The 26018-nt window shown below is 32.7% G+C and overlaps 2 protein-coding genes across 20 annotated transcripts; one reads left to right on the top strand and one right to left on the bottom strand.

The window, feature by feature from the left end:
* Window positions 1-14: 14 nt before the first annotated feature.
* Window positions 15-14548, top strand: LOC124490239 (uncharacterized). Of its 6 annotated transcripts, none has more exons than XM_075734512.1 (9): window positions 15-131; window positions 8708-10310; window positions 10373-10440; window positions 11300-11720; window positions 11800-12228; window positions 12304-13229; window positions 13300-13437; window positions 13500-13561; window positions 13737-14548. In XM_075734512.1, the coding sequence occupies exons 2-9, from the start codon at window positions 8900-8902 to the stop codon at window positions 14206-14208; spliced, it is 3927 nt and encodes a 1308-aa protein (XP_075590627.1). In that variant the 5' UTR covers window positions 15-131; window positions 8708-8899; the 3' UTR covers window positions 14209-14548. The 6 variants fall into 6 exon arrangements, with proteins under 6 accessions (XP_075590627.1, XP_075590624.1, XP_075590626.1 ...); XM_075734509.1 differs by lacking the exon at window positions 15-131 and adding an exon at window positions 2173-2500; XM_075734511.1 differs by lacking the exon at window positions 15-131 and adding an exon at window positions 3176-4201.
* On the bottom strand, window positions 8159-26005 carry hppy (MAP4K3-like protein hppy). Of its 14 annotated transcripts, none has more exons than XR_012832444.1 (15): window positions 24340-25132; window positions 22943-23050; window positions 21774-22879; window positions 21485-21713; window positions 20786-21435; window positions 20268-20725; window positions 20162-20209; window positions 20026-20083; window positions 18943-19779; window positions 18604-18804; window positions 18158-18518; window positions 17271-18074; window positions 17108-17200; window positions 16737-17041; window positions 13906-14766 (listed from the first exon to the last, which is right to left on the bottom strand). XR_012832444.1 is itself a non-coding variant. In XM_075734497.1 (15 exons), the coding sequence occupies exons 4-15, from the start codon at window positions 21921-21923 to the stop codon at window positions 16818-16820; spliced, it is 4113 nt and encodes a 1370-aa protein (XP_075590612.1). In that variant the 5' UTR covers window positions 21924-22879; window positions 22943-23050; window positions 24340-24489; window positions 24575-25103; the 3' UTR covers window positions 15107-16817. The 14 variants fall into 14 exon arrangements, 10 of the variants coding, with proteins under 10 accessions (XP_075590612.1, XP_075590613.1, XP_075590610.1 ...); XR_012832443.1 differs by lacking the exon at window positions 13906-14766 and adding an exon at window positions 15107-16585; XM_075734497.1 differs by lacking the exon at window positions 13906-14766 and having other exon boundaries at window positions 15107-17041; window positions 24340-24489; window positions 24575-25103.
* Between the last annotated feature and the right edge of the window lie 13 nt (window positions 26006-26018).

Below are 26018 nucleotides of genomic sequence, written 5' to 3'. Positions count from 1 at the left end.
TTGTCATTGTTATTCGTCAAAGCAACATCCATTTGACCTCGGCAAGATAGAAATTAATTAGTGAAAAAAACCCCATTTCAATCAAACAATATAATCCACGATGACCACCACCAGCGAATGATAGAAGATTGGTATGTTTTTTTTTTCATTTTCTTCGTTTGTTTTTCGATTGTGGGTTAAAATAGCCAAATTGAAAATATCCAAGGCAGAAAATATCCAAGACTGAAAATATCCAAGACTGAAAACAGCCAAAACTGAAAACAGACAAGACTGAAAACAGCCAATGCTTAAAATTGTCAAATCGGAAATAAACTGTTTGTCAATACAATAGTTTTATCCAAACCTCAATTTTTTTCCTTTGCTAATGAACCGAGACCACCTAACCTAACCTAACCTAACCTAACCTAACCTAACCTAACCTAAACTAAACTTAAACTAAACTAAACATTTTCTGCTTTGGCTATTTTCAGTCTTGGCTGTTTTCAGTCTTGTCTGTTTTCAGTTTTGGCTATTTTCATTCTTGGATATTTTCTGCCTTGGATATTTTCAATTTGGCTATTTTAACCCGCAACCGAACAAAACAAATGAAAATCGTTTTCTATTACAAAAAAATAGTTATAGAGAAATTGTCAGACCATAAAATGGGTAAGCAAACAATAATTTTATTGGAAACTTGTTGATACAAGAATTTTCTAGATTTTTCGGCTAGACAATAAATCTCTTTTCCTTAACATTTAAATTTCTTTTGAAATTTAAAATTTGATTGATTCCCATCGATTATCGATTGATTGAAGTATTTCCATAGACAAATCAATCAATTTGCTATCGATAAGTTTGTTAATTAAACATAATCATCATCATTTTGTTTTTCTTTTATTAAATCGAAAATTTTTTCCTCATTTTTCTTACAATTCTGATCTTCATAATGATAACTTGCAAATATTCACAAGAAATTCAATCCAAAATATTCCGATGAAATATCATTAACAGTTAATCTCGATCGAACAACGCTGATCTTGAACTTTAAAAAAATTTTCATGCAATCAAAAAAAGAGAAATTCATTACAAGGTCTTTGAATCGATAACGTTTGTGAATGTCGATGAAGTCGTTATAATTATCGATGGAAAAATGAAAAATTTAATGTCTTTTTTCATTTTCAAATAAATCAGTGGATGGCTGTTGCTGTTCATCATCCATTTCCTTTCTCCCATTCTCCCTTCGCATGACCGTCATCATTATCGATGTTGAATCCATCAATTTCAAATGGTTCATTTTGATGATGATTATCTTTATCCCAATTAACCATCTATAGTTGACTGACGTCAGTATTCAGGCTTAGAAACAAAGAGAAAGAGAGAGAGAGAGAGAGGTAAAGATGAATGGCCCAAATTATATCCATAGCCTTAATGCAGTCTGTATAGAGGTAGAATAGATGAAATGAAAAGAAAATGAATTGTGATTGAATAAAAATTTTCTTATGACGAGTACAAATGAACTCTTGCTTTTCTTTTCTTTTCTTTTTCTTCTTCTTAATTATTCAAATCAATCATACCGTTATGCGTTGGTGTGTGGGCTGTAAACTTTTCTGGTTTATTAAACTTGATGATGAATTTTTTAGCTCTTCTCTTGTGAACAATTTTTTTCACTTGAATTTCAAAAATATTAATTGATAACATTATCAATTTAAAATGGAAATTTTACGTAAATTTTTAATGTTTGTTTGTATGGCGACAAAATTTTTTGTTGGCCATTTATAGTGATTATAAAAAATAACAATATCAACTACAATCCGTTGGCCAATGCCAATGACTTTATTTGTGACGATTCCCGCTTTTTGCTACTGCTGCTGTTATTAGCAAAAAAAAAAATCATTCATTGTCGACGTAAATCGAAAAATTAACTTCAGTTGAAGCTCAAAATTTCTACTGAAATAAAAAATTCTATCGTGCAATTAGATATATTCTCTTAACTCTTAAAATGCCATCTCATCCACATTCAAGGATGACAGCTCATAACAACGAATGAATGAGTAAAATAAAAAAAATTCTTGGGCATTTCAAGTGTTAATTAAATTTTCATTCATCATCATTCACCAGTGCCAAGGCTCCACACAACCAAACAGCGGCTTTATCGAAAGTGACATCCTATTTTTAAAAATTTGTTGTTAAGGCAACAACAACGACAACGATTATGATGGCCAATGTATAATCAAGTGTCAATGATGTTGGCGTCTGATTGTCTAATTATTCGATTGGATTTCTTGTTTTTTATGATTCACCTGTTTATTAGGATCGATTTATTTTAATCTGTTGTCTTGTTTGACATTGCCGTATATCATCAATAACAATGAACACAGAGCCTAAAAAATATGGATGAGTTATGGCATTAATCTATATCGAAAAAGTTTTATCATTTTCATCGATCAATCTCTTGACATTATGATCTCTTTATTTTCATTTTTCCCACTCTACATTCATGATTTCTTTTTTAAAAAAAAACGTAAGTTTCAACAATCAAATCGCGTGAATCAAACATGACGTTTTTTCGTGAAGAATTGTGAGAAAGATTGAAAGAATTTTTCGGGCATAAAAGAACCTGACAAAAACTCGTGATTCTATGTACATTTGATATGTAATGAAAGTCAAAACCTGACTTTCATATTTACATCCGTTATATAAAAGAATCGACTGTTTTTTCTATTTCGTTAATTTTTGTTATACTGACTTGTTAAGAATTTCTTATTCGTTGGAAAATTTTTATTTTTTGTAAAAAAACAAATTCTACATACAGATACCAGTACCGTATCATAGTGTGTTTGTTTCTCTCTCTCTCTCTCTCTTTTTAGATGTGTTGTATATACACAGGTTTTAAATTCAGAATTCAATCCATCCATTCATCAAATGTTGAATCAATATATAATCAACACCGGGCGCTTTAGCGCTTGCGTATATACACCTATATATAAAGAGAAATATATAAGGCATTCATTTGATGATGATGACGACGATGAAGACAAAAAGTGAATTGAAAAAATACTCGTGATGATGATGATGTGCAACATCAGCAACTACTATACGCCAATGATGTTGTTGAAGATGATATCTCTCTTTTTTTTTAATTTTCATTTATGCGCTTTAAGGATCCTCTGATGAAAGTAGATAGGATCCTTGTGTACGTGTATTATGGCTGTTGCTTCTTATGATGATGATCGGTGGTGGTATAGCAATTATAGCTCTCTCATTTGTCTTGAAATTTATTTTATTTTTTGATGTTTTCAATGCATGTTAACCATCGATGGATCCCACACACACACACACATTCAAATCATATAGTTGAGCAAGTTTGGAAAAGTTGGGTTAATTTAGTTGATTAGTTAGTCGATCCATAGCGATTGATCCATTTGATCGTTTCCAGTTTCCATATATATCGATCATTTTCCAGTTTTTTCTCAATAACATGTTGTTTCATACATATATAACTTGTTTAAAACTTTTACTTTTCTTTCGTCATTTATTTATTCATTATCAAATTCCTCGAATTATTATACAAATGTGAAGGTTGCCCATGTTTGTTGTGTTTGTGTGTGTTGTTATTGATGGAGTTTCTTGTTTGGCTTATGCTTTCTTAAAATCCATTGATCATCATCATCATCATCATCATCATCATCATCATCATTAATCGTCAATCTTCATCACTGGCCAAACTGTTTGAAAACATTCAGTGTTTGTTCGATGGATTCGGCGCCAACTTTTGTGATGCTACCAAGACAATTTTATTCATTCATTCAACTTGACTTTTTTTACATTTCTTGTTGCGTTGTGTTTTGCTTCGCGCTTTTTCGAAGAATTAAATTCATTCTTTTGCTCCATTGATATAATGATGATGACCAATTGTCAATCTGTGTATGTGTGTTTATTATATACTACTTTAATGAAACAACAAATTACATCGAATCGAAATTTTGTTCAATTCTTTGTTGCCGCTCGATCAATATGCATAAATGAGAAATTTGAGTGAATTTTCCTCAGAATCAACAAGCATGTGTGTGTCTGTGTTTGTTTAAAATTGAAAAACTAAATATTTATAAATCACTTCAACTTTTGAAATCGTAAAGTCATCGTCATCACAACCAGAAAAATTTTGTGATTTATAATAAAAAACGAATCATTTGTGGCTAAAGAATATGCCATCAAGTACAAGGTCGCTTTTCCAGTGTGTAGGTGGGTGCTTTTTGTTGATCAATGATCATCATATATAACATACAACAAACAATAACATCAGATAGATGATTGTTTGTCCCCATTAATGATCGATTGAAGTCATTTTTAATTTTCAATTTATTATATTACTATTATGATTACTAATCAATCACGGCATTGTTGATTATAACGATGAAAACAAATGTACATTAAAATCAAGTCCATGCGATTTCTACATCAAGCCATATCTATAGATTGCAATCAATTGGGTTCATTCAAAACATTTATCCACTATTTAGCCATACAAATGCAAAACAAAAACTTTGTTTTCGGATTTGTGAAAATTTTTAATAAATTATTAATCCATGTTCACAATAAACAACTTGTTGATATTAATTTGTATATGGTTTATCGAAATTAGTCAATTCAATAATTATGACATTTTTCCGTCTTCTAGAAAAAAAACATTTCTTCATGAAAACTCGTTCATCTAGTGAAAATTTATTTTATCAATTCGATAGATAACGAGTGAGTTGTCTTTTTTTTTGAAAAATGAAACCAATCCAAAATCTGACTTGTATGCAAGTGTTGTTGGTAGTGCGAAAAATATCGTCAGTTTTTTCACACAATAATTATTCATTATTGATTGAATCAAATGGAAGTAAAATTGGAGTTAAAAAATGAATGATTGATCGATTGATTGGTTGGATTTTGGAAGCTTAATTTTTCTGTTTCTTGTTGCCAGGCATGTTTGTTGTTGTTTGTATATATAGTGAAAGTTTTTCATCTTACCTTGATCATCATCAAATACCTGTTTTCGTGTCTTCATCCTCAAGAGGCAATTCTTGCTGATTAAATTACATATTAGGCTTTAATCAGTCCATGTATGAATGAATGAATGACTGTTCAAGATCAAACGAGATAAACCACTGGCATCATCAAATATGATGATTATTTTTAGGTTTCTGGTTTCCCTCTTATATACTGAGCTAAAAATTTAAAATTTTCTTGTGAAAATCTAGATGCTCAATGTGATACAATATTCAATTACATTGTAATTTGAAGATTGAAAGAAAAAAATTTAATGTCACTACACCATGGAAACCTTGAAAAAGTTGTGATGATGAAAAAAGTAAGAATCAATAAGTAGAATGTGAAATAGCCGGAAGATCCAAGGCCGATTAGATTTATTATTCAATACTCAGTTTGTTATGATTCACGTGTTGAGTGAATGTGTTTTTTTTCTCATTATCATTTGGTTTATTTATTTTTTTTTGTTTACTGTTTATTGTTTATTGTTTACTGTTTATAAATAAATATGAGAAAACTGTCAAATCGAATCTGGTTTCTCAATCATCTTACTTTGTATCAATGTGGCAATCAATCAGATGTAGTAAAGATCGGTCATTGATTTTTGTTTAGCAATTCATTAAATTTGCTAATAACGAATGAGAATATGTCCTTGTGTTGCGTGAATTTGATAATGAAAAGATAAATAAATCTATCCAACACACACGCACATGAACAAATTTGTTTGGTTTCACGATTCTGCTTTTGATAGATTTATTCGTTTTCAATTTTCTCTTTTTTTCGTTTTAATTAAATTCCATTCTAATTATTCTCTTGTTGCCAATAATGACGCGGTCAAACGTTGATGGTATGTTCATTCATTTCCACTGAAAACGATTTCATTATCTAGATTATTGAATTGAAATCGTTTGCTTGAATCCACTGGATTTGAATGTGAATCCTTTTTCTTCCTTTTTTTATTGTTTTGCTGCCAATTCCAAGGAAAAATTTGTTTGTTTGTGTCTTGTTTGATTCAAGTCAAAAGTTTAATCAATTTTCTTGTTTAATTCTTTGCTGCATTTGTTCATTTGATTGACAATATTGGCTGATTCGGATGTTGGAAGGATCCACACATTCGAAATCTCATTTCACTGTGATGTTTTATTTTTATTTTGTTCATTTCTGTTCTGATTGTCGACCGTACAACCTCAATTCATTTTTTAGCATTCATTGGCGATCGAATGTTTTGAAGAACGTTGCATTAACTAGGACAAAGAGGAGTTCATTGTAATTTTACAGCCTCTGTTCTGTGTTGAAGATATTCGTGTGGCTTCTTTCCACTTTTTTCCATTGTACAAATATAGAATTGGCCACTGCAAGTACATTGTGCATATAACCCATTTCGTTTCATTCATTCAGTTTTCTGAGTAAAAGACCGTTCGATATATTTATCTCATGTGGTATACCAAGGTTATTCACTGACTGACGATATTATTGATTTTGAATTACATTGATGTCACATTGCAGATCATCTAATGAATGTTCTCCTTTTCGTTCGGCTAGTTGGTGGTTCATGAATCTCTCAAATGTCAATAGTAGTATTGTTTTAAAAACCAAAATGCAACACACATGTAATGTAATGATGATATTGATTGTTAAAGATATTCTCATGACGAATGACGATGCATGAAGATTCACTTAATGAAATTGTCTCTTTTCTATGTATTGATTTTGTTTGTGTTACATAATAACTAGAGAAATTAATAAATTTGATTCATTACTCTATTCACAGGTGTGTGTGTGTGTCAGAATCTCGTTTCAATTGATTCGATTTGAAACAATTTATTTGTTTCGGAAACTTTTATATCATTGGATTTCATTTTCACTTCGTTATCGGTTCAGGCCAACCTTTGTCGTAATGATCGTTTTTTTGGCATTGAAGCAGATATTCGTTTTGTTGTTTCTGAAAATTCAATGATAAGAATTTGGTTTTCATTTTTTGCTTGATTTATTCTGATGGCGTGATTATTTGTACATTTATGCATTCTTGGAAAGAAATTTGTTTCCACCATCTATATAGCTCCATTATATTATATTATTATATTATATTATTATATACTATGTATCTAAATCATTCCACAGATCTCTCTGGGTTTGTGTATTTGTTTCTATTCTTTTACATATTGTTGACTGATTGATTTGTTTGGAAACTTGTGTAATTAAATTCTGGAGCCATGAGTGAATACTTATACTTACTTTTTTTTATTTCTATTGCCGTTGGCTTCATTATCTAGTTTTGTTGCTTATTTTACTCTGTAATTTGTTGCAAAATAATTTTCATTTTTATTATTCAATTCAATCATAGTGATAGTGAATGTCAAAATTATTATCGTCTTTCTATGATTTGTCATGACAACCATTGCCAACTATCGATCAACCAGTATGCCAAAACTGAACCTAGTTAGAAAGGTGCCTACCCCTTTTTTGTAAAAATTGATGATGACAAAAAATTCATTTTTTGTCGCACTTGAATTCTGTTGTCGACAATGATCATCATCGTTATCGGCTAAAGATAGTTATCACAAATATCATCATTGATTCTTGAAATGGTAAGGTTTAAATAATTTCATCATGTTTAGTCAGACTTTTTCCCACTTCTAAACAGAAAAGTTTCCAATTGAATTCGGGCATTTGTTTATTGTTGTTTTTTGTTATTCAATTCCAAATAACAAATATACTTCCATTCCATGCAAGTATTAGCAAAACGAAATCAACAACTATTCCGGAAACTTTCCCAACTCAAATGGCGTAAAAAATAGTTAATTAATAGAGAATTCTGCTATTGACATGTTCTGTGATAAACATTTGTGACAACACACACACACACACATAGAGTGTGTTACAATATAATAATCTTTAATTTGATTCCAGTATACACTATATAGAATACATAATCATCGTTATCTTCAATCCATTCAGCATTGCGTTTAATCTGTTGTAAATTCCATAGAATTGCATCAATCTCGAATGAGCGAATAAAAAAAAATTTTTTTTATTCTTAAATTCAATCAACAAACACACATGAAACACATGTCCACCGCCAAAAAAAAACAACCTTAATAATTGATATATTAAATCAATTAATCACTTGGAAAATACCGAGAAAATAAGCATAAAAACAAAGTTTTATTTGTGCATTGAATTTCAAACAAATTCTTGGAATTGATTCATCCAATATGTACCCGATATATATTTTTGTTTTTGTTTTCGTTCACATAAAACATTTGTTGTTGTTCTCTTCACCATAAAATAAAACTTATTATTATTATGTAGATGAGCCAATCTTTAATTATTATCGCAGATATTTTTTATACAGATGTGTGATTAGAGAAAGTGACAAACATTTATCATGCTACAACCATCAATGTACATAAATTGCAAAATAAAATGTTTTACAGAAATATTTTAGAAAGAAAAATTTTCTAGTTTTCTTCACTAACCATGAGTATGAAAAATTTCACCACAAATAAACGGGCCAATTGCTAAACCATGGGTTTTTTTGATTTGTTCAACATCCATCACATTGTGATCTGAATTTCCGGTAGATTTCCGTTTTAATTCGTCTGAATATAGGATTTGGGATGCGTTGAAACATGAATAATGATACACCATACTAATTCTCATTATTAATCGTTGTCCTTTTCTCGTTCATGTGTAGTCTATGAAAATTGAATTGAAACTCACATCATCTGCTGCAACAAAAAAAAAATAATCTGACTGCGGCTTTATTTTGATAAAATTGGAAAATATTTTATAGTTGGCATAGTTGGCTGAATTAAAATCTAAAATCGAAACCAAAAAATACATCTCGTGTTTCAAATCAACATCTTTGCTCATTGAAAGTATTCTAATGATGATGATGATGAAAACTCCTCATTCAAATCATCATTATCGACAACAGGCAGAATATTATCATCCATATTATTATCCACCAACTAGCCATACGCATCATCATCATCATCATGGTGGATTAATATTTTATGCTGCATCTCCATCATCATCACCATCAATACAACCATTGGCTACGGGAAAATTTACGTCTCCATCATTGATATCACTGTCTTCGGGTTCACCATCATCACCAATATCATTATCATCACCCTCATCATTTTCATCTCTCGAAGTCGTATCATCATTATTCAAAACTTCACCAACAACATCAACGACTACGACAACGACAACAGCAACGACGACGACAACTGCGATCACAAAGGCAACAACAACAACAAATATCAACAATATGCTAGAGATAACAACAAATGATCATAAACAACATAATGATATGAACGATATGGAAACTACAGCTGCCATATCTTTATTTCATATTGATTCATCATTGGTGCCACCGTCACAAACACAATTATCATCACGATCATCGATACTGCATTTTGATGGCATTTCGATCAACAACGATATCAGGGCTAATATACAGGATGTTTGCTCTTCAGCTCCAGCATCATCTTCACCACAACCACAGCCATTATCGTCATTTGCATCAATGACAGGAAATGGTTTTAAGAAAATCCAAGAAGAACTCCATATTCAACAACATCAACACGAACATCATAATCAAGGAAACTATATGATGATACCAATGATGATGTTTCCAAACCACCATCATCATCATCAAACTGCTATTCATCCACAAGTAGATCAAGTCACGACCGCTACGAATGCTTCGAATTCAAATTCAACAATGCCACATTTTTCAACCGATGACATTTCTTATTCTCACCATCTTCATCCAACAATATTGATGGCTCATCACCATAATCATAGCATAAATCAATCGCCATCCTCATCATTGATATCTAATCAAGAGCAATTTCTTTATCATCCTCTCAATCACCAAATATTCAGTAATCCTATAGCATCCAATTCTAAAGAATCAGAATCACAATCACAATCAGCTATAGCTGCAACAACAACATCGACAACGACAACTACGATACCTCATCATCAGACAAAATTTCGTTATTCTCATCATCATCATCATTCACCATCGACGGTCATATCGACTATTGGAACACCTCCACCCATTCATCGTCAATTGCAACAACAATCTCAGCCACAAAAGCAATCACCAACATCATCTCCAAACCATTATACATCTACTTTGCATTCGATAAAATCCACAACAAAAATGACAAATGGTCAATCGAAAAAAATCACTAGAAATGATTCCAATTCTTCATCTTCATCTTCATCAACGAAATCTAGCCATCATCAACAATGTAAAGTTTGTGGCGATACACCTATTGGTAATAGATTTTATTCATAGATTGTTTGACAAATTATCTATTAATTAACAATTGATTTTCAGGAAAAAATTTTGGTGTCGTAACATGTGGTTCGTGCAAAATATTCTTCAGTCGTAACATTGATTCCAAGGTTAGTTAATCTGTTTTGCATTCTATTGAAATGCAATAATTCAATTTACAACGTAGTAAATGACAATAGCGATAATTTTTGCCGACTAAATTAGAAATGATTCTTTTTCCAAGTCGATTAGCCTGTCAAAATGATTAATGAGAATTAGAGAAAATAAATGACACACACACACACACACATTAAATGATTGAAAGCAAGTGGATCAAGGTGAAAAACCCATTAGATTCTGTATTGTAACTTTTTAAATCAATGAACAAATTGACGTTATATTTAGTGTTGAAATGTTGAAATCTCGTTCTAAACGTCATAGAGAGAGGAGTGAAGAAAAAAGGAAAATTCGATCGAGGTACAAAAACCAAAGACCCAGTTTTGTTGAGTTCGATCCAGGTTTTTTCCATTTCCATGTTGTTTCATAATAAACGATTGTCATGAGGAATTCAATTACAAAGAATGACTACACTATTGTATTTTCTTTCGTTTTTTTTTACGGAAAATTACGAAATTTTGTTTCTCCAAAAGTTCAATTTCAAACAAAAGTCAAACAAAACAATGACCCTTATCCTATGCAGAATTGTCCAACACAATATTGCATTGAGAAAATGATTATCAATTAATCGAGTAAAAAGTAAACAAATTTTAACATCCAAAGCGACTAATAGATTAATATATTGACATTTTTTCTTGTTTGTTCAATAATGGAAATAAATCTGCCAATGATGTAGTCAAGTGATTGTTCATACAAGTTCAAAGAACTTGATGCAAGGAAAAGTTTTAATTTTATCAAATGGAAAATTTTTCAAACTTGTCCAAATCTCAAACTATTGATAATGATAATTGTTTGTTTTTTTTTGTTGAACAGGAACGACTTCAATGTCGAAATCATAATCGTTGTATGGATTCGCTTAATAAATCGAATCGCCGAAATTGTTCAGCATGCCGTTTGGATAAATGTATTCGACTAGGTATGCGTGTCAAACGTAACCGACAGAAGCAACATTCTTCAACAACCAATACCTCATCAATTGAATCCCCAAAAATTATACGAAATGCTAATCGAAGCCTTTCCGAATCCTCATCGAATCATATCAATGGAAATTATAGTCAGGTTCTTAGCCATGATCAAGGATCATCGCAAGCAAGTGATGACATTGAAATAAATGATCAAGAAACTGGCGGTTTGGATGATCCAATGGATTATGTTGACATTCCAAGTTTGGTACAGATCGAACATGGAGCTGTCAATTCATCATCTAACCCTAATGTACGGAATGAATTCAATTGTAAGTTTCGAGTTTACTTGTTTGTACATTTATTTCATTCTAATCATTCTAATCATTCTAATAATTCAATTATCAAAAGATTTATCTTCGACTGAGAATCTATTCTCCATTTCTAATTGCTCTGATTATGATCTCACCAATGAATCGACATCGAATCAACAACCGACAACATCTGCGGAAAAGGATGAAATGCTACAGCCCGTTCGATCCGAATCGATTATTCAACTTCTTTCTTATCAACAGCAGCGACAACAACCATTGTTCAATAGTGTTTCTGTCATTCAACAAGCTCCTCCTTCTCGGCCACCATCATCAGCTTTGGTGGTATCAACACACAATGAAAATGATGATAGCTTGATTGCTGAATCAGAAGATGAAGATAATAATGACGAAGAAGAAGAAGATGGAATAGAAGAGGTGCTTGAAAAGCAAGAGAATTGTCAGCCGATTTCCTATGTTTCAGTTTGTGCCTATTCTGAACAGCAGTCTTCGACATCTAAATCAGGAGGTAAGTTTTGATGAAAATTTTTTCATTGATGCAGATATTCAAAAATCAATCATCATCATATTATCATGTATTTAGGCACCAATAATAATAGCAATGAAGAATCTAGTAATCAAATGCTGGTGCCTTATAATTCATCAGCAGCATTGATAACTGCCAGTAAACTGATAGGTGTGGATGAAGAAGATATAGAATCCATTGAACAACAGACTCATGATGGTTTCAATTATAGTCACGTGCGATCATCAATCAATGCTCATACAAGATATAATTATAGCAACTTTTACGATGAAAATTATTATAAATATTATTATCTACCATCCAATTTAAATAATTATCATGATCACCATAATAGCAGCTATTCAAATGATCTACAACAAAATTCATCAAATGTTGTTGATGATGATGGCGATTCAATGAATAATACGCATTTGACTATCGTTCGAAATCGTTATGATGATAATAATGGCTATAGTCATAATAATCGTAGTAATCTTGCATCAGTCGAACTATGTAAAGTTGAAGCCCGAAATTTCGGTGATCAAGACCATGCATTGATTGCTGATCTAGAGAAATGGCAACCTTATATACGAATACATATGGGACTTGATTACACAACCACGGCGCCATTACAAACATCGACATCTACGATGAATATTCGAATCAACGAGGCCGATTATCAACATTATCGTCATAAACTATTTGCTAAAGAACGAGAAAAAATTGAATATCTCAATTCAACCTGTCGAATGATCTCTGCTAAGCCTCAATCACATGATCAGCTACGTGCAATATTCGATAGCCTCGAAAGAGGTATATTCTATGCAAACAAATCATTCAAATTGTACGAAGAATTCTGGTGTGAATCCGAAATATCCGAATTGATTCGCCAAAATAAAACTGGTTTTATCAAGAAAAAGAATAACTTATTGCACATGTTGTATCACTTGAGAGGTGTACAGAATTTTGATGACAATTTGAATGCATGGGCCATTTTTAATGGCGTAAGTCTATTCTTATTCTTGTTGTTTTATATTGTTTTATTTATCTACGTTTACATCAATAATCAATTAGGTGAGCGACAATGGATTCACAATGATCAAGTTGGATATGTTTCAGCAATCGGTCAAGAAAGAAATGGCTGCCGCACATCGACAATACATAACATCGTTTCCACAGGAATGGCGTAAAGACCCCACCGTATTTAATTTGGTTAGTTTCTTGTCAATCGATATAAATGTGTCATTCTATTCTATGTTATTCATTTTTTTCAGATGACTTATCTGTTGTTGTTTGGCGCATTCGATCGACCACATTCCCCATTCAAATGTGACAAGTGAGTCTTTTCTATACGAAACAAAAGCAAAAATGATGCTTTGTGTGAGAGAGAAATATCAGATTTCAGTTAGGCAATAACTTGACAATTAAAGTGAACACAGACACTGATAATTTCTTGTAATACAGTCTGATTTTTACATCTAACAATTTGATTGATAATTGATAATTTTTAGGTTGACATATTTTCAATATCTATACCTGTTCAAACGTTACTTTGAATGCATGTATCAAGATGAAGAACAAGCACAACAAATGCTGTTATGGATGCTGAAATTAATACGACAATTAAGCCCACTATGTTCAGAATGTCTGACCGCCTGTACGCATAGTCTTAATCCAGCCGTATTGAAAAAGATTGGTCCGAATTATGCACAATGTTTGATGATGGAAGAAAAACAATTAAAAAAATCCTTTCCATCCTCGTCCTCATTATGTTCTTCATCTGTATCAATGTCATTGGCATCCACATCTTCATGTTCGATTAAATCGACCAATCAAGCGCAGACATCAATGGCTACTATACCGAAAATGGTTCCAAACTCATCGTCATCATCTTCACATGTTGAATGTGACAAAAACAACACCATAAATGATCAGTCACATAATCTTAATGCTGATGAACCGATGATTATACAAGACGAATAAATCAAATTTGCCCACTTTCCAATCTCATTACCATCTCTCATTCTGCCATCACTCTCGAGCATGTCTTCCACCCGCTCTTTCTTGCTTTCTCACAAACACTGGCACCATAACAAATCGTACCAAAAAAAAGGAGAAAAAAACAGATTATTTAATTGGAAATCATGTCATGAATTTCACAGCAACAATCATTCCTCATTCCTGATCATCATGCATAAACAAAACATTTGAGATGAACTTGGATAAAATTAATTTATCTATTGTGTAAATTGAAACAATTCTGTAGTAATTGCTGATTGAATATTAATAATAAATTTAATGAAATGTTTGATTAATATTGAAATGATCCCTTAGAGATGAACCTGAATGGTATTTTCTTCCTCTCGAATCGTATAGAAATCTGGTACCGTGTTAATTGAAAAAAACAGCTCGTAAATCTTTTGTTTCGACCAAGTAATCGTTTTACGTTTAAAAGAGAAGCACGAAAATACGGCGATTATATAATAATGAGGTGATCATAATGACAAGATACTTTGCAAATAGATCGATTGAATGTGAGTACTACATAAATGGAAAGATTATAAAGATTAGTCTGTAAAAAAAATTGCGTTTATCGATTCTTTTTTTTCGTTCTTTTTTTCAATTAACTATGATGTATTTATGGATTCCAAATTTTGATGGATTAGATGTGAATTATTCGCTTTTTATTCTCTCATTCAGATATATTTTTCTCATTGAAAACATATGCCGCCACCGAATAGAACATGTTCACATGAAACTTGCATAATCTCTCCCGAATAATAAATCAATATTCAATTTGGTGCCCACTTTTTCATTGTTCGATTGAAATGTGAATAAATCATGAGTTGGGTGTCTGTCTTATCAAGAATACTAGTGGGTCTTTTATGTTGCTAGAAATCATATTTATTATAACATTAACGGAAATATAAGACTAGTTCATCATGGGCAACATGGTGTGTTCTATAAAATAAAAAAAATTAAGACATGGAAAACATCCGACTTGATAATTTCAACATTTCCCAAATCATTATTGAAATGATAAAAATAAAAACGATGCAAACTGTTTTTCGAGCATTGTGGTTATTAACTAACGCTGATGCCACACCATCGACATACTCGATACCGCCACATTTATGGTGAATCTTATCATCGACTTGGAACTCTGCCAACGATAGCTTTAAAGTTTCTGTAACAGATTGATTGATTGTGGATTCAATAGGTTTTTTTGGTTGTGTGGACAATTTATATTTTTTCAGGCCAATTAATCTTTGTCTTATCCGATTAATATTGAATGGCACTTTGTATTGAAGAGCTTTGAATTGCCAACTTTGTTCACTGTTTGTTTCGTACGAACTAATGCTAAATGATTTGGTCGAATTAATTGATGATAATGATTGCAAACTAACGGACTTGAGACTTTGGTCATCTTGTTGACTTGTAAAAATGATTTTCTTCTTGAAACTATCACAAGATGATAATGAAGTGCCTGAAGAGCAATGTAATAAAGATCTCAAAGACGATGATGTTGATATCGATGACAACTCGTCAAATGTATCAAAAGAACCGTGTTTATCAGTGGCATCCATTTTATCGCCAATCAATTTGCTGCCTGATGTTGGCAATGATTCATTTTCGTTTAACGTTGATGCCGGTTCACTATCGCCAACATCAGAATCAATTGTGTTACTATAATCATTGGCTTGAATCATTTCTTGCTATTTGCTATTCAATTTCAACAGTTTTTACAGTTGCAAATGATTTTGGTTGGAAATTTATACCAAGAATTGCAATTAGAACTTATGAAAAACAAATTAAGCAAATTAATTTAATTTTTTCGCTTCATGTCGTATTGCCATAATAATGAAAAACGATGAAAATTGAAAACAAAACGCAATGACAAAATAATAACCATTTATTATATCAAATATCAAACACAGACAAATTGAGCTATTTTATCAAACAAATTGATTTTTTCGAAGCGAACGAAACGAACAAAATCGCTATCAGTAATGTGTGTGTGTGTGTGTGTGTGTAACATGTATGAATGTAATGTAATGAAACAAATTTTAAAATTGATAACTTTAAATTTTCATATATATAATAATGCACAGAGAAAATTTATGGTAATAAATGATTGGTAATGAAATTGATTTGTGTTTTATCCTCGAGCAAGAGCAATCAAGAGTGAAGCAAATAATATTAAATGAATATAATAATAAAAACAACATTAAGAAAAGAAAAACAGACAATGAAGGAAAAAATTTAAAAAATAAAACACTGGTTCTCTTGTCATTTGCACATTATAACTTTTCCTAATATATAAATATGACAAATGAGAACGAAAAAATTGGAACTTTGCCTATTGACAAATATGTTTGACAATGATGGAGATTATAACATGTGCAACACCGATGAAATTGAGCGACAGGGTGATGAGGATGATGAATAATGTCGTCATTTAAATAAAGATATAGATAAGTAACAAACAAATATAAATAACAGGCACACACCAACTCGAATCGTCTTTGGCAGATTGTTCGACACACATTGTTCGACATTGGTTTCATGGCCTTAATGAATAGCTAAGAATATCAGTAGCTATTCTCATGACCTGTCAGAATGTAAAGATTGGAAGGCGTATCTGGAGTATTTGAATTTGATGGTCGAGATTCCAATATGACAGTTTGATCATCCGCACCAATCATTTTGAAACATCTGGAAGGATCTTGAATATCTTGGACAATTTCATTGTCTAAAAATGATCGGCCACCCATACCATATGTATGAAATGCCAGTACTGAATCGGTCAACGTTACTAGAATAAATTAAATATAAAATATAAATATCAATTAACCAATCATTAGTTACGGATTAGACTTACCGATAGAATCGATATTGAAATCAAATTCAAATTCAGATGGCTTTTGTCGACTAGATTTCAATCGGCCAGTCAAGTCAACCAATTTAACCAGATCTAATCAATCAAAGTCAAAGTAAATATGAGTTGAAAAATGGTGAAAATAAAGAAATGAAAAAAGGCTTACTTTCATATGCAATAAGAATGGTATCCGAATCAGTCTGTTTCACGGAAATCGGATTCAAAGCATTTTTGCTTGACCGACCCATAGGAACCATTGTTTCAGTACCGTCTCCGAATGCATCCATATCCAAATCATTGAAATCAAGACTGTGTCCAGCACCCAATATTACGCTCGAGCTTGATCTTTGGCTACTACAATCACTGTCTAATGTTCGATCACGATCAAACCAAATGGCATTCGAATTTCGATTGAGATTGATCAAAGTAAGATCAAATTGTTTAGGGTCTGTTGTGCTTTTAACATCGGTACATAATAGAGGATATTCCATATCAGATGAGATGATCATTTCCAACATGTTTATTGGTTTACTGGGCGGAAAATAGTGCTCAAATGTTTTCAGTAGCATGAATTTGTTCATCGGGTTGTACCATTGCATAAGGAATATTGAATTCTGCAAAATGCCACAAAGATATTTATATCCATTATGAGAATTTCGTCCTACACAGCATTTTAAACATCCTTTTGTGTCTGGCACTCGTTGTGATGCCAACATGAATTTTCTGGGCATCAATTTTCCTGGTATTCGATTGATCATTGAATCGACCGATGAAGGCAAACCGAAATTGAGATTCTTTTTTGAATAAAGCTGCACGAGATCATGTCGATATAGTTGCGATGTTTTGCCAGATATTGACATTAGAACATTCTTGATCACATACAACCAAGTGGTCCGTCGTGGAAACAATTGATCAAGTGTAGCGTCATGTAATTCATTCAAATTCAAACAATATATTCCTTCGTCACAACCTAAGCATTGGATGACATTTTCATGGTTTGAAATGAAAACCTCATTTATCCATTGAACAGAATGAAGAGAAAAAACAACATACCTAATAAAATATGCTGATCATGAGTATCTGGATGGACCCAACTGGTAGCACAATGGATTTTTAATGGACATTCATTGAATACTTTGGAGAAACAAGCTCCCATATGTACTTTCGGTGTCGGTGGAAGTCCATTCACATAGTTATGAGGCTGTGATGATGGTCGATTACTACTAGACTTGTTGTGATTTAACGATGTTGTTGTCGTCGTTGTTGATTTTGCTGCTGAGACCACATTATTTTGACTGGTCTTTACACCGGTACGATTACGACGTTGTCTTGGTGGAACTTCTGGTGGAATTTTCGACAAGGATGAATCATCATCATCATCATCATTTCCATTGTCGTCATCGTCAAGATTCATCTGAAATTGAGCAAAAAATTAGCATCTCTTAATGTGTAGAGTTTCGTTAACATTATTCGCAAGCTAAGCGAAACTAAGAGCGTACATTTGAACTGGGTAGTACGAAATTGTCAGGTAAAGGTGGTGCCGGAGGCGGTGGGGGATTATTATCCGAATTTAGATCCTCATCTTGTTCATCATGAAGATGGGAATGTCGATGATTATTTAATGAATCGTCATCATTGATATCCACTGTAGTTTTATTGGCTATTCGATTATCGCTGCAAACATTTGATAAGATTTCATCCTGCACAAATTAAATTTCAAATTAATTCTCTCGTTGGAAACAAAAGATCATGAACCAAAAAAAAAACAATAAAAACAGAAGCAAGAAAAAATGGAAACAAAACCAAAAAAAACTTGAGTAGAATTCCGAATTTCTTACGATTGTATTGGCACTCCAATTCAGATAAGATTCATCATTAAGATTCACCGACAATGGCCGACGTTGCCTTGTTGATCGTTGGCAATCAACATTTGATGATTCAGTTAAAGTCGTATAACTAATGGCGGTTGTGGTATTACTGAGATGTCGAGATGAACGTCGTTGTTGATGTGGTTCAGGTTTTGATACAGGATTTCTTAACTGGTGATACGGTGAACCATTTGGAAATACGTTCACAATATCACGGCATAATTCATGAGCGGATATACTATTGTAAGATGGTGGTGGCGATGGTGAACTCGATGGCATTGGCGGACATTGTTGACCACGTGCACCGAATACAAACGATGGCCTAGGTACCAGAGGTTCAGATTCAGTATGAGATGAACGATAACTTTGAATTGGTGAACATTGTTGTTGTTGTCGATAACGTGGCGAGCTTTTAAATAATAGTCGTGTTGCACGATCACGACCAATTGAATTGAAAAAATTTTCCCTGTCCCAGCCACGAAAAATGGAATGTTTGGATGTATCGACAACATTATTACTTGCGGTATTGGAAAAATTTAAATTATATGAACTACCACCGTAAAATCCCGAAGACTTTAAAGCGAATAATTCATCAGCTGAATCAGAAGCATAATTATTGGCTGATAAATGATATCTTCTGGGCGAAGAATCACTGATTTGTTGTTGTCGTTGAGCAAACAATTCCCTGCAACAAGATTCACTTCGTTGTCGATAATGGTGTTGAAGAAAATTGGCTGCAAATTGATTGTTATTCAGATGTTGTTGTTGTTGTTGTTGTTGTTGGAGTAATTTATTTCGATAACTCATCTTTGGTTGAAATATGGACAAAATATGTGTCAAAATTTCACTTAAAACCACGATAAAAACTATGCTAAATTCATATACTAAAGACATGCCCAGTTTCATAATGAAAAACAAAATTTTAAAAAAACGCACGCACACACACACACTAATCAAACAAAAAGAAATGAAAAAATGACACACATGGCAAGCAATAGCAAAAAGGAAACCGAAAAAGAGCTAATTGATTTCTGTTTTTTTTTCATCAATTACCTTTGATGGTGGTGGATGAGATGCTGATAACGAACACGAATCAATTGGAAGAGTTTGCCTTCGTGGTTGAGGATTATAAAATAAAATAAAATTTTAAAGTTTTATGATTGTTTCAAATGTAACAAGATTGTCTTACTGAGATGAATATAGTTGATCATGGGCAGTCAAAGAGTCTGAATGACCACTGCAAAAAAAATCACAAATGAAACATGTGCCAGATTCGGTAAAAACGTTGCACATACCGATTAAGTAATTCTTCATCAACAATCTCCAATAGGGATTTACGTCCACCGCCACGATGTTCACCGGATGATGAAGAGAATCGACTATTATCGATATGACCATCAACAATTGATTTTTTCCCTTGATACAAATGATTCGAAGATTTATGATTGTTTGGAATATCACAGTCGTTAGAATTTGATGTTGGTGGTTGCTTGCAACTACTAGTATCACCTGGCATCTGTACACGTGTCACAATCAATGGTGACGGTGTCGAATACTGTCGTACAGAATGTAATTCACGATTCTGTTGCTGTTGAGCTGCCGACGATAATGAAATTGGTGATGGTGAAGGAGATGGTGAATAGTGCTGCTGAAAATTTGCATAAAAACTCGAGCGATTTGCTTGGTGTGGTGTATTGTGATTATTATTGCTATTGTTATTCCATCCAATCGCTCTGGAATCTTCATATTGAACCTGTTGTGACCAAATTTGGACGATAAGTGGTGGTTGTGATGGCAAATAATCTTTTCTTACCGATCGTTTGGACGAAATTCGCTGCGGCGGTAGCGATTGTTGGGCTTCTTCGTATGTTTCATCTTCTTCATCATCATTCGTATGATAATTTTGTGGATTATTCACCCGTTCCAATAGTTCTTTTATCAGTTCACGGGTTAATTCAGGACGAGGAAATAAAAACCGATGCAATATTAGCCGTTCGGCTGAAGGACGTTTTTTTGGATTCTTGGTCAAGGCCATTTTGACAAATTGATGAAATTCCGGTGACCAACGTGCCTTGTCTTTCAGTGTGGGTGGTTTGAAATTTGATTTCGACATTAGGAATAATGCGCGCATTGGATGTAGATCAAACATTGGTGGCTGTAGTTCAGCTAATTCGATTGCAGTGATTCCGATAGCCCATATATCGCATTGATGGTTGTAACCGCCTTTTCTTTCGACTGCTGCAACTTCGGGAGCCATCCAATACGGTGTACCGATGAACGATTTCCGTTTACTGATTGTGGCCGTGATCTGAGCCGATACACCAAAATCGGCTAGTTTAACGTCACCTTCTTCGGTCAGCAGTATGTTAGCACCTTTGACGTCTCGATGGATTTTGCCCACTGAATGAAGATAATGTAATCCTTTTAATGTTTCACGTATCACATAGGCTATTTGATCTTCACCTGATGAAATAAAATTAATTAACAGCACAAGCATCATCAACCGACTTACTTAATGGACCTGTACAATGATAAATATCTTGTAATGAACCACCACCACAATATTCCATACAAATCCATAGTTTATCACGTCGAAGATAGGAGCCAAAAAAAGCGACAATATTTGGGTGTCGACAATCCTTCATCATACGAATTTCTTGTTGAATAATGGAAAAATCATCGCCCGGTTCTAATTTTATAATTTTAACGGCGGCCACTTCGCCAGTTGAATGTCGTTTAGCCTTGATTGATGATGGATGAACGTGATTAATGGATGAAAATTTAACCAAAAATCCACTTACCTTGTATACGTCGCCATAGGTGCCGGAACCGACACGCTGTAAGAGATCAAATTCATCTTGTGGATTACGACGTGATATATCCAAATGGTTTTGATTATTGCCATTGGATAATGAGGATGATGATGATGACGTTGAATACGATATAGCCATGACTCAAAATGATGATGATGAGTTGAAATATTGAAATGGGAAAATTTTCGATTCCGGAACAAACAAACTCAAACTATGAACTAGTGAATGATTCATAAAGAATCCACAAATATACAGCTACAAGTGTATATCTTCATGAGAATGACAAATTATTTTGTCGTCAACAGCTGAAATTTCTTACGTGTGTGGTGTGTTCGATTGTCTGTGTAAGTGGTTGAATGCCGCACATCAAAGATATCCGTGGAGATATTTAGCCTTGAAACTCGGTATGCCGTGTTATTTCGTTATGTTTCGACGACAAAATCCAATACTATACACACACGAACACAAAACAGTGGTAGTTGTTCACTAAAGTTTATCTGTGTCGGTATGTATATTTTGGTTTATTGCTTGCGGTATATTTATTATGAATAATGTGCCAATAAAAAAATTAGCTTTAAATTCTCATTACATGTGCTTTGATATTTTTTTCCTTCTAAAAGACAAGAATTCAATGGCCCATCAATATATTGCTTGCTGATATTGGTGTTGAGTGATGAATGATAAATTCAATTTGCTTTTATTCCATTCTTGTAGAGTGATTGGAAACATTGTTGACCCAATTTAATTGGTTATGTGTTTACTAAAACAATCAGAATCATATGAACCATATGCCATATTGTGTGTGAAATTATCAGCCACAAACACAAACAAAAAGAAAAAAAGTTAAACATCGAGTCAATCAAACAGAATCGATCTGACTGTTGAAGAAGCACTGACTGACGCATAAACACATGCACACACACACACAGATACATCAACAAATGAATGAATGTGGCAAGTATAGGCACAATGAAAACAAATAAATCAACGCCCGTCGTCATCAAAACGAGCAAAAATTGAAATGAACAAGTTGATTGTAAATGTATGATGTGATTCTGTATGGTTGGAAATTTAATTGATCCATTAAGCATCACCTGTTGTAAAGGAACGGTATATATTAATATATGGTTGTTATTGCTCATTAGGATACCACTTACCTACAGGTGTCTAGTAGTAGTTAGGTCAGGTCAATGACAATTTGTCATCGCATTGCAACAACAGATATGAAATCATAAATCGACATTTCGATCCACCAAATGTTTTTCCTGGTTACCGAAAACGAGAAAATTAAAATTAGACGAGATGAGATACAATAACCATGGCAAGCAGAGAATAGTCTAACTACGATTAATTTTGCATACAACAGCCAAACAAACTGATTATACTGACTGAGAATAGTCCATGGACACTATGTACGTTTGTTTCATCAATCATAGGATAACACGATGCGATTATGAAAACGAAAAATCATCATGCATCATGTATACCCTTTTTCGGTTATATTGCCAATGATAAGGATCAACATAAAAACAGTGACTATTATCTTACGTCGTCGACCGATAATAAGGAATTATTTTATTGAAAAAATGGAAGAAACTGTTCATCCATATTTAATAACAAAAATGAGGAGAGAAAGCAGAAAACAGAATGCAATGAATAGTCATCATATAGCAAAACCATGATTGCGACAAAGAATTGTAATGACACATTCATTATTCAGTCGACGACAAACAAATGATGAGAAACAATAGGAAAGAACAGCTGTGTGTCAGCTTTAATTCCTATATCATCACAATCACAATCACAAAAGTATAATTAATAAATCAGTTTTATGCATACGAAATTTTTTGCTTTTCATTTTCTCTCTCTTTTCCACCACTATAGCCAAACAATGCCAAGTTCAGTCATTGATCCATTGAGCTAAGGATTTTAACAAAAAAAATTGACTGGAAAAAATAGACATCAATTTTGTCACTGTCATTGATCAAATGATTGAAACCAAAAACAAACAATGAAAAAATAGCAAAAAAACTGACATCTATGTGTCAACTTCTTGACTTGACGGACAACTAAACCATGAAAGAATCAGAGCAAAACAAAGATTGCTTTTTAGTGTAATAACATTATTAGTAATATAGATAGAAAACAAAGCTTCAAATTGCCACTCACAAAAATATGGAAATATTACATGGTTGTATCATATATTTAGTCATTAATATTCATCACGTATCAGAGAAAGAGATAAAGATTTCGATAAACAAAAACAAAAACAATACATACATTATAAAATGCATTTCAATACATTTCAATTCGAGTGTTGGTCTTGGCAGAGAAAATATTGTCAAAATGTCAAACATCCTCATCAATCATAAAAACCAACTACTATACTATTGGATGGAGAATCGATTGACAATGGTTCAATGATAACATCATCTTTATCAAAGTTAAATGACTGAATCTTTCATCTGATTTACATCATCAACGGTATCACAATTTTCGTCATCGAAACGAAGAACATTACTCTTGTGTTGTGTAAAACGAATGGTCACCATACCTTGATAGCTTCTCAATGACGACAATATAGAACAAACGTTTTTTCCTTTTCCTTTGCGTTTTTTGACGATGATAATACGTTATGTTCGTCGCATGTATGTTATTGAAAAAGTCGACCAAACAACTGAATTTAAAATGTTTAATTGATTATCTATACGGAAAAATGATAAAATCAACGCAAGGATTGACAATCATCACTATTGAATGAATTTGACCAACAATAAACGAGAACGCACTAATCATACATTCATGTGAGCGATCACATATTTTTCATCATTAGATAACTTGTCTGTTGCTTGTTGTTGTTGTTGTCTGACAATAACAAATGTTTATTGCTTTTATTGGTAGTATTTGAAGATCATTGGTTTATTGTTGTTGTTGAAAACTTTTGATTGATAAAAAATTCCAATGTGAAACAAAGTTTTTGTGACTCTGAGAATTGGTTAGAAGAATGATGATTTTGTTGATAACAAAGAGTCATCGGACGAAAAAACACAGAGGTAATCGAAGAGAAATTTTCAGGCTGATCCAATAGTGACAAAAATGCATTGCTGAATTTAATTAAACACAAGCGTCATAATGAATTAGAATAGATCAAATGAATTAATTGAATGAATGAATGCGATCGTCGAATGATGATATCATTTGATCATCAATACACCAAGATACCAAGATACCAAGATGTTAAAAGCAGAAGCATTATCAAATGATCATTTTTGTGTATACCCAAAAATGATCATTGAATCCACATTCGCTCACCAAAATTATCCAAGACGAGGACAAATATATATTAGAAAAGGAGTGGTGGAACTTTTCTATCAATGAAGATATCTATTTATCTGACTGCTAGCTAATACGGATGCATTAATAGTAGCTGTTCGGAATAAAGTATTGACAAAGTAGTAGTAAAATGTACAAGTAGTAGCATTACATTGATTGATCAACAACGATCGGGGTTATTCACATCAACGATAAACTTCAAATTCGGACACGTATTTGAATCGTTGTTACATGAATGGATACATCATACGTATCAACAAAAAAAACTTGATCTTGAGATTTTCGTACAATTTATGTATCCATTTAGCCGGTCATCTGAGGAGCAAAGAATTCATATATTCAATTCAATTATGGTGATTTTCGCGCTCTTTCGTGATCAACCAACTACCAATCGATGTGCTTGATTGTTGAAAAATTGAATTTTTCATTTATGAACTTGTTTTAGGTTGTACTCGAGCGATGACATGACCTACAATTGTGCGTAGGTGTCATTATCGTCATTTTAGATAGGGATAATTGTATAACAAACTTGGTTCGCAAAATAGAATTAGAATGAAACTTTATTATGTTATATAAAAAATTGAAGTATTTTGTTGTCTGTAAAAAATATATTGTCTGGCTGTTGTTTTTTCAGGAATTGTTCATTTTTCTTTGCATAAAATTACAACTGGATATCGATATCTGACTATATTTTGGGCTGCTTACCATCGGAAAAATCTCTACTTGACGGCCAGATCCATGGTCACCTTAACGAAATATTGAAAATGTTGAGAAATAAACAAAATAGATTCATGCAACAATGATCAACTCAGTTGTTTTTTGGAAAATTGAAACCAAAATATTTCAAAACGAGATCATAATAATTCGGCTTAGTTGGCTACATTCACAGTGTGCAGTGTT

The sequence above is a fragment of the Dermatophagoides farinae genome, chromosome 10 (assembly GCF_024713945.1).
Source record: "Dermatophagoides farinae isolate YC_2012a chromosome 10, ASM2471394v1, whole genome shotgun sequence".
In the NCBI taxonomy this organism is placed as follows: Eukaryota; Metazoa; Arthropoda; class Arachnida; order Sarcoptiformes; family Pyroglyphidae; genus Dermatophagoides; species Dermatophagoides farinae.
The sequence above is the reverse complement of the archived record's forward strand: the minus strand, read 5'-3'. Positions and strand labels throughout refer to the sequence as shown.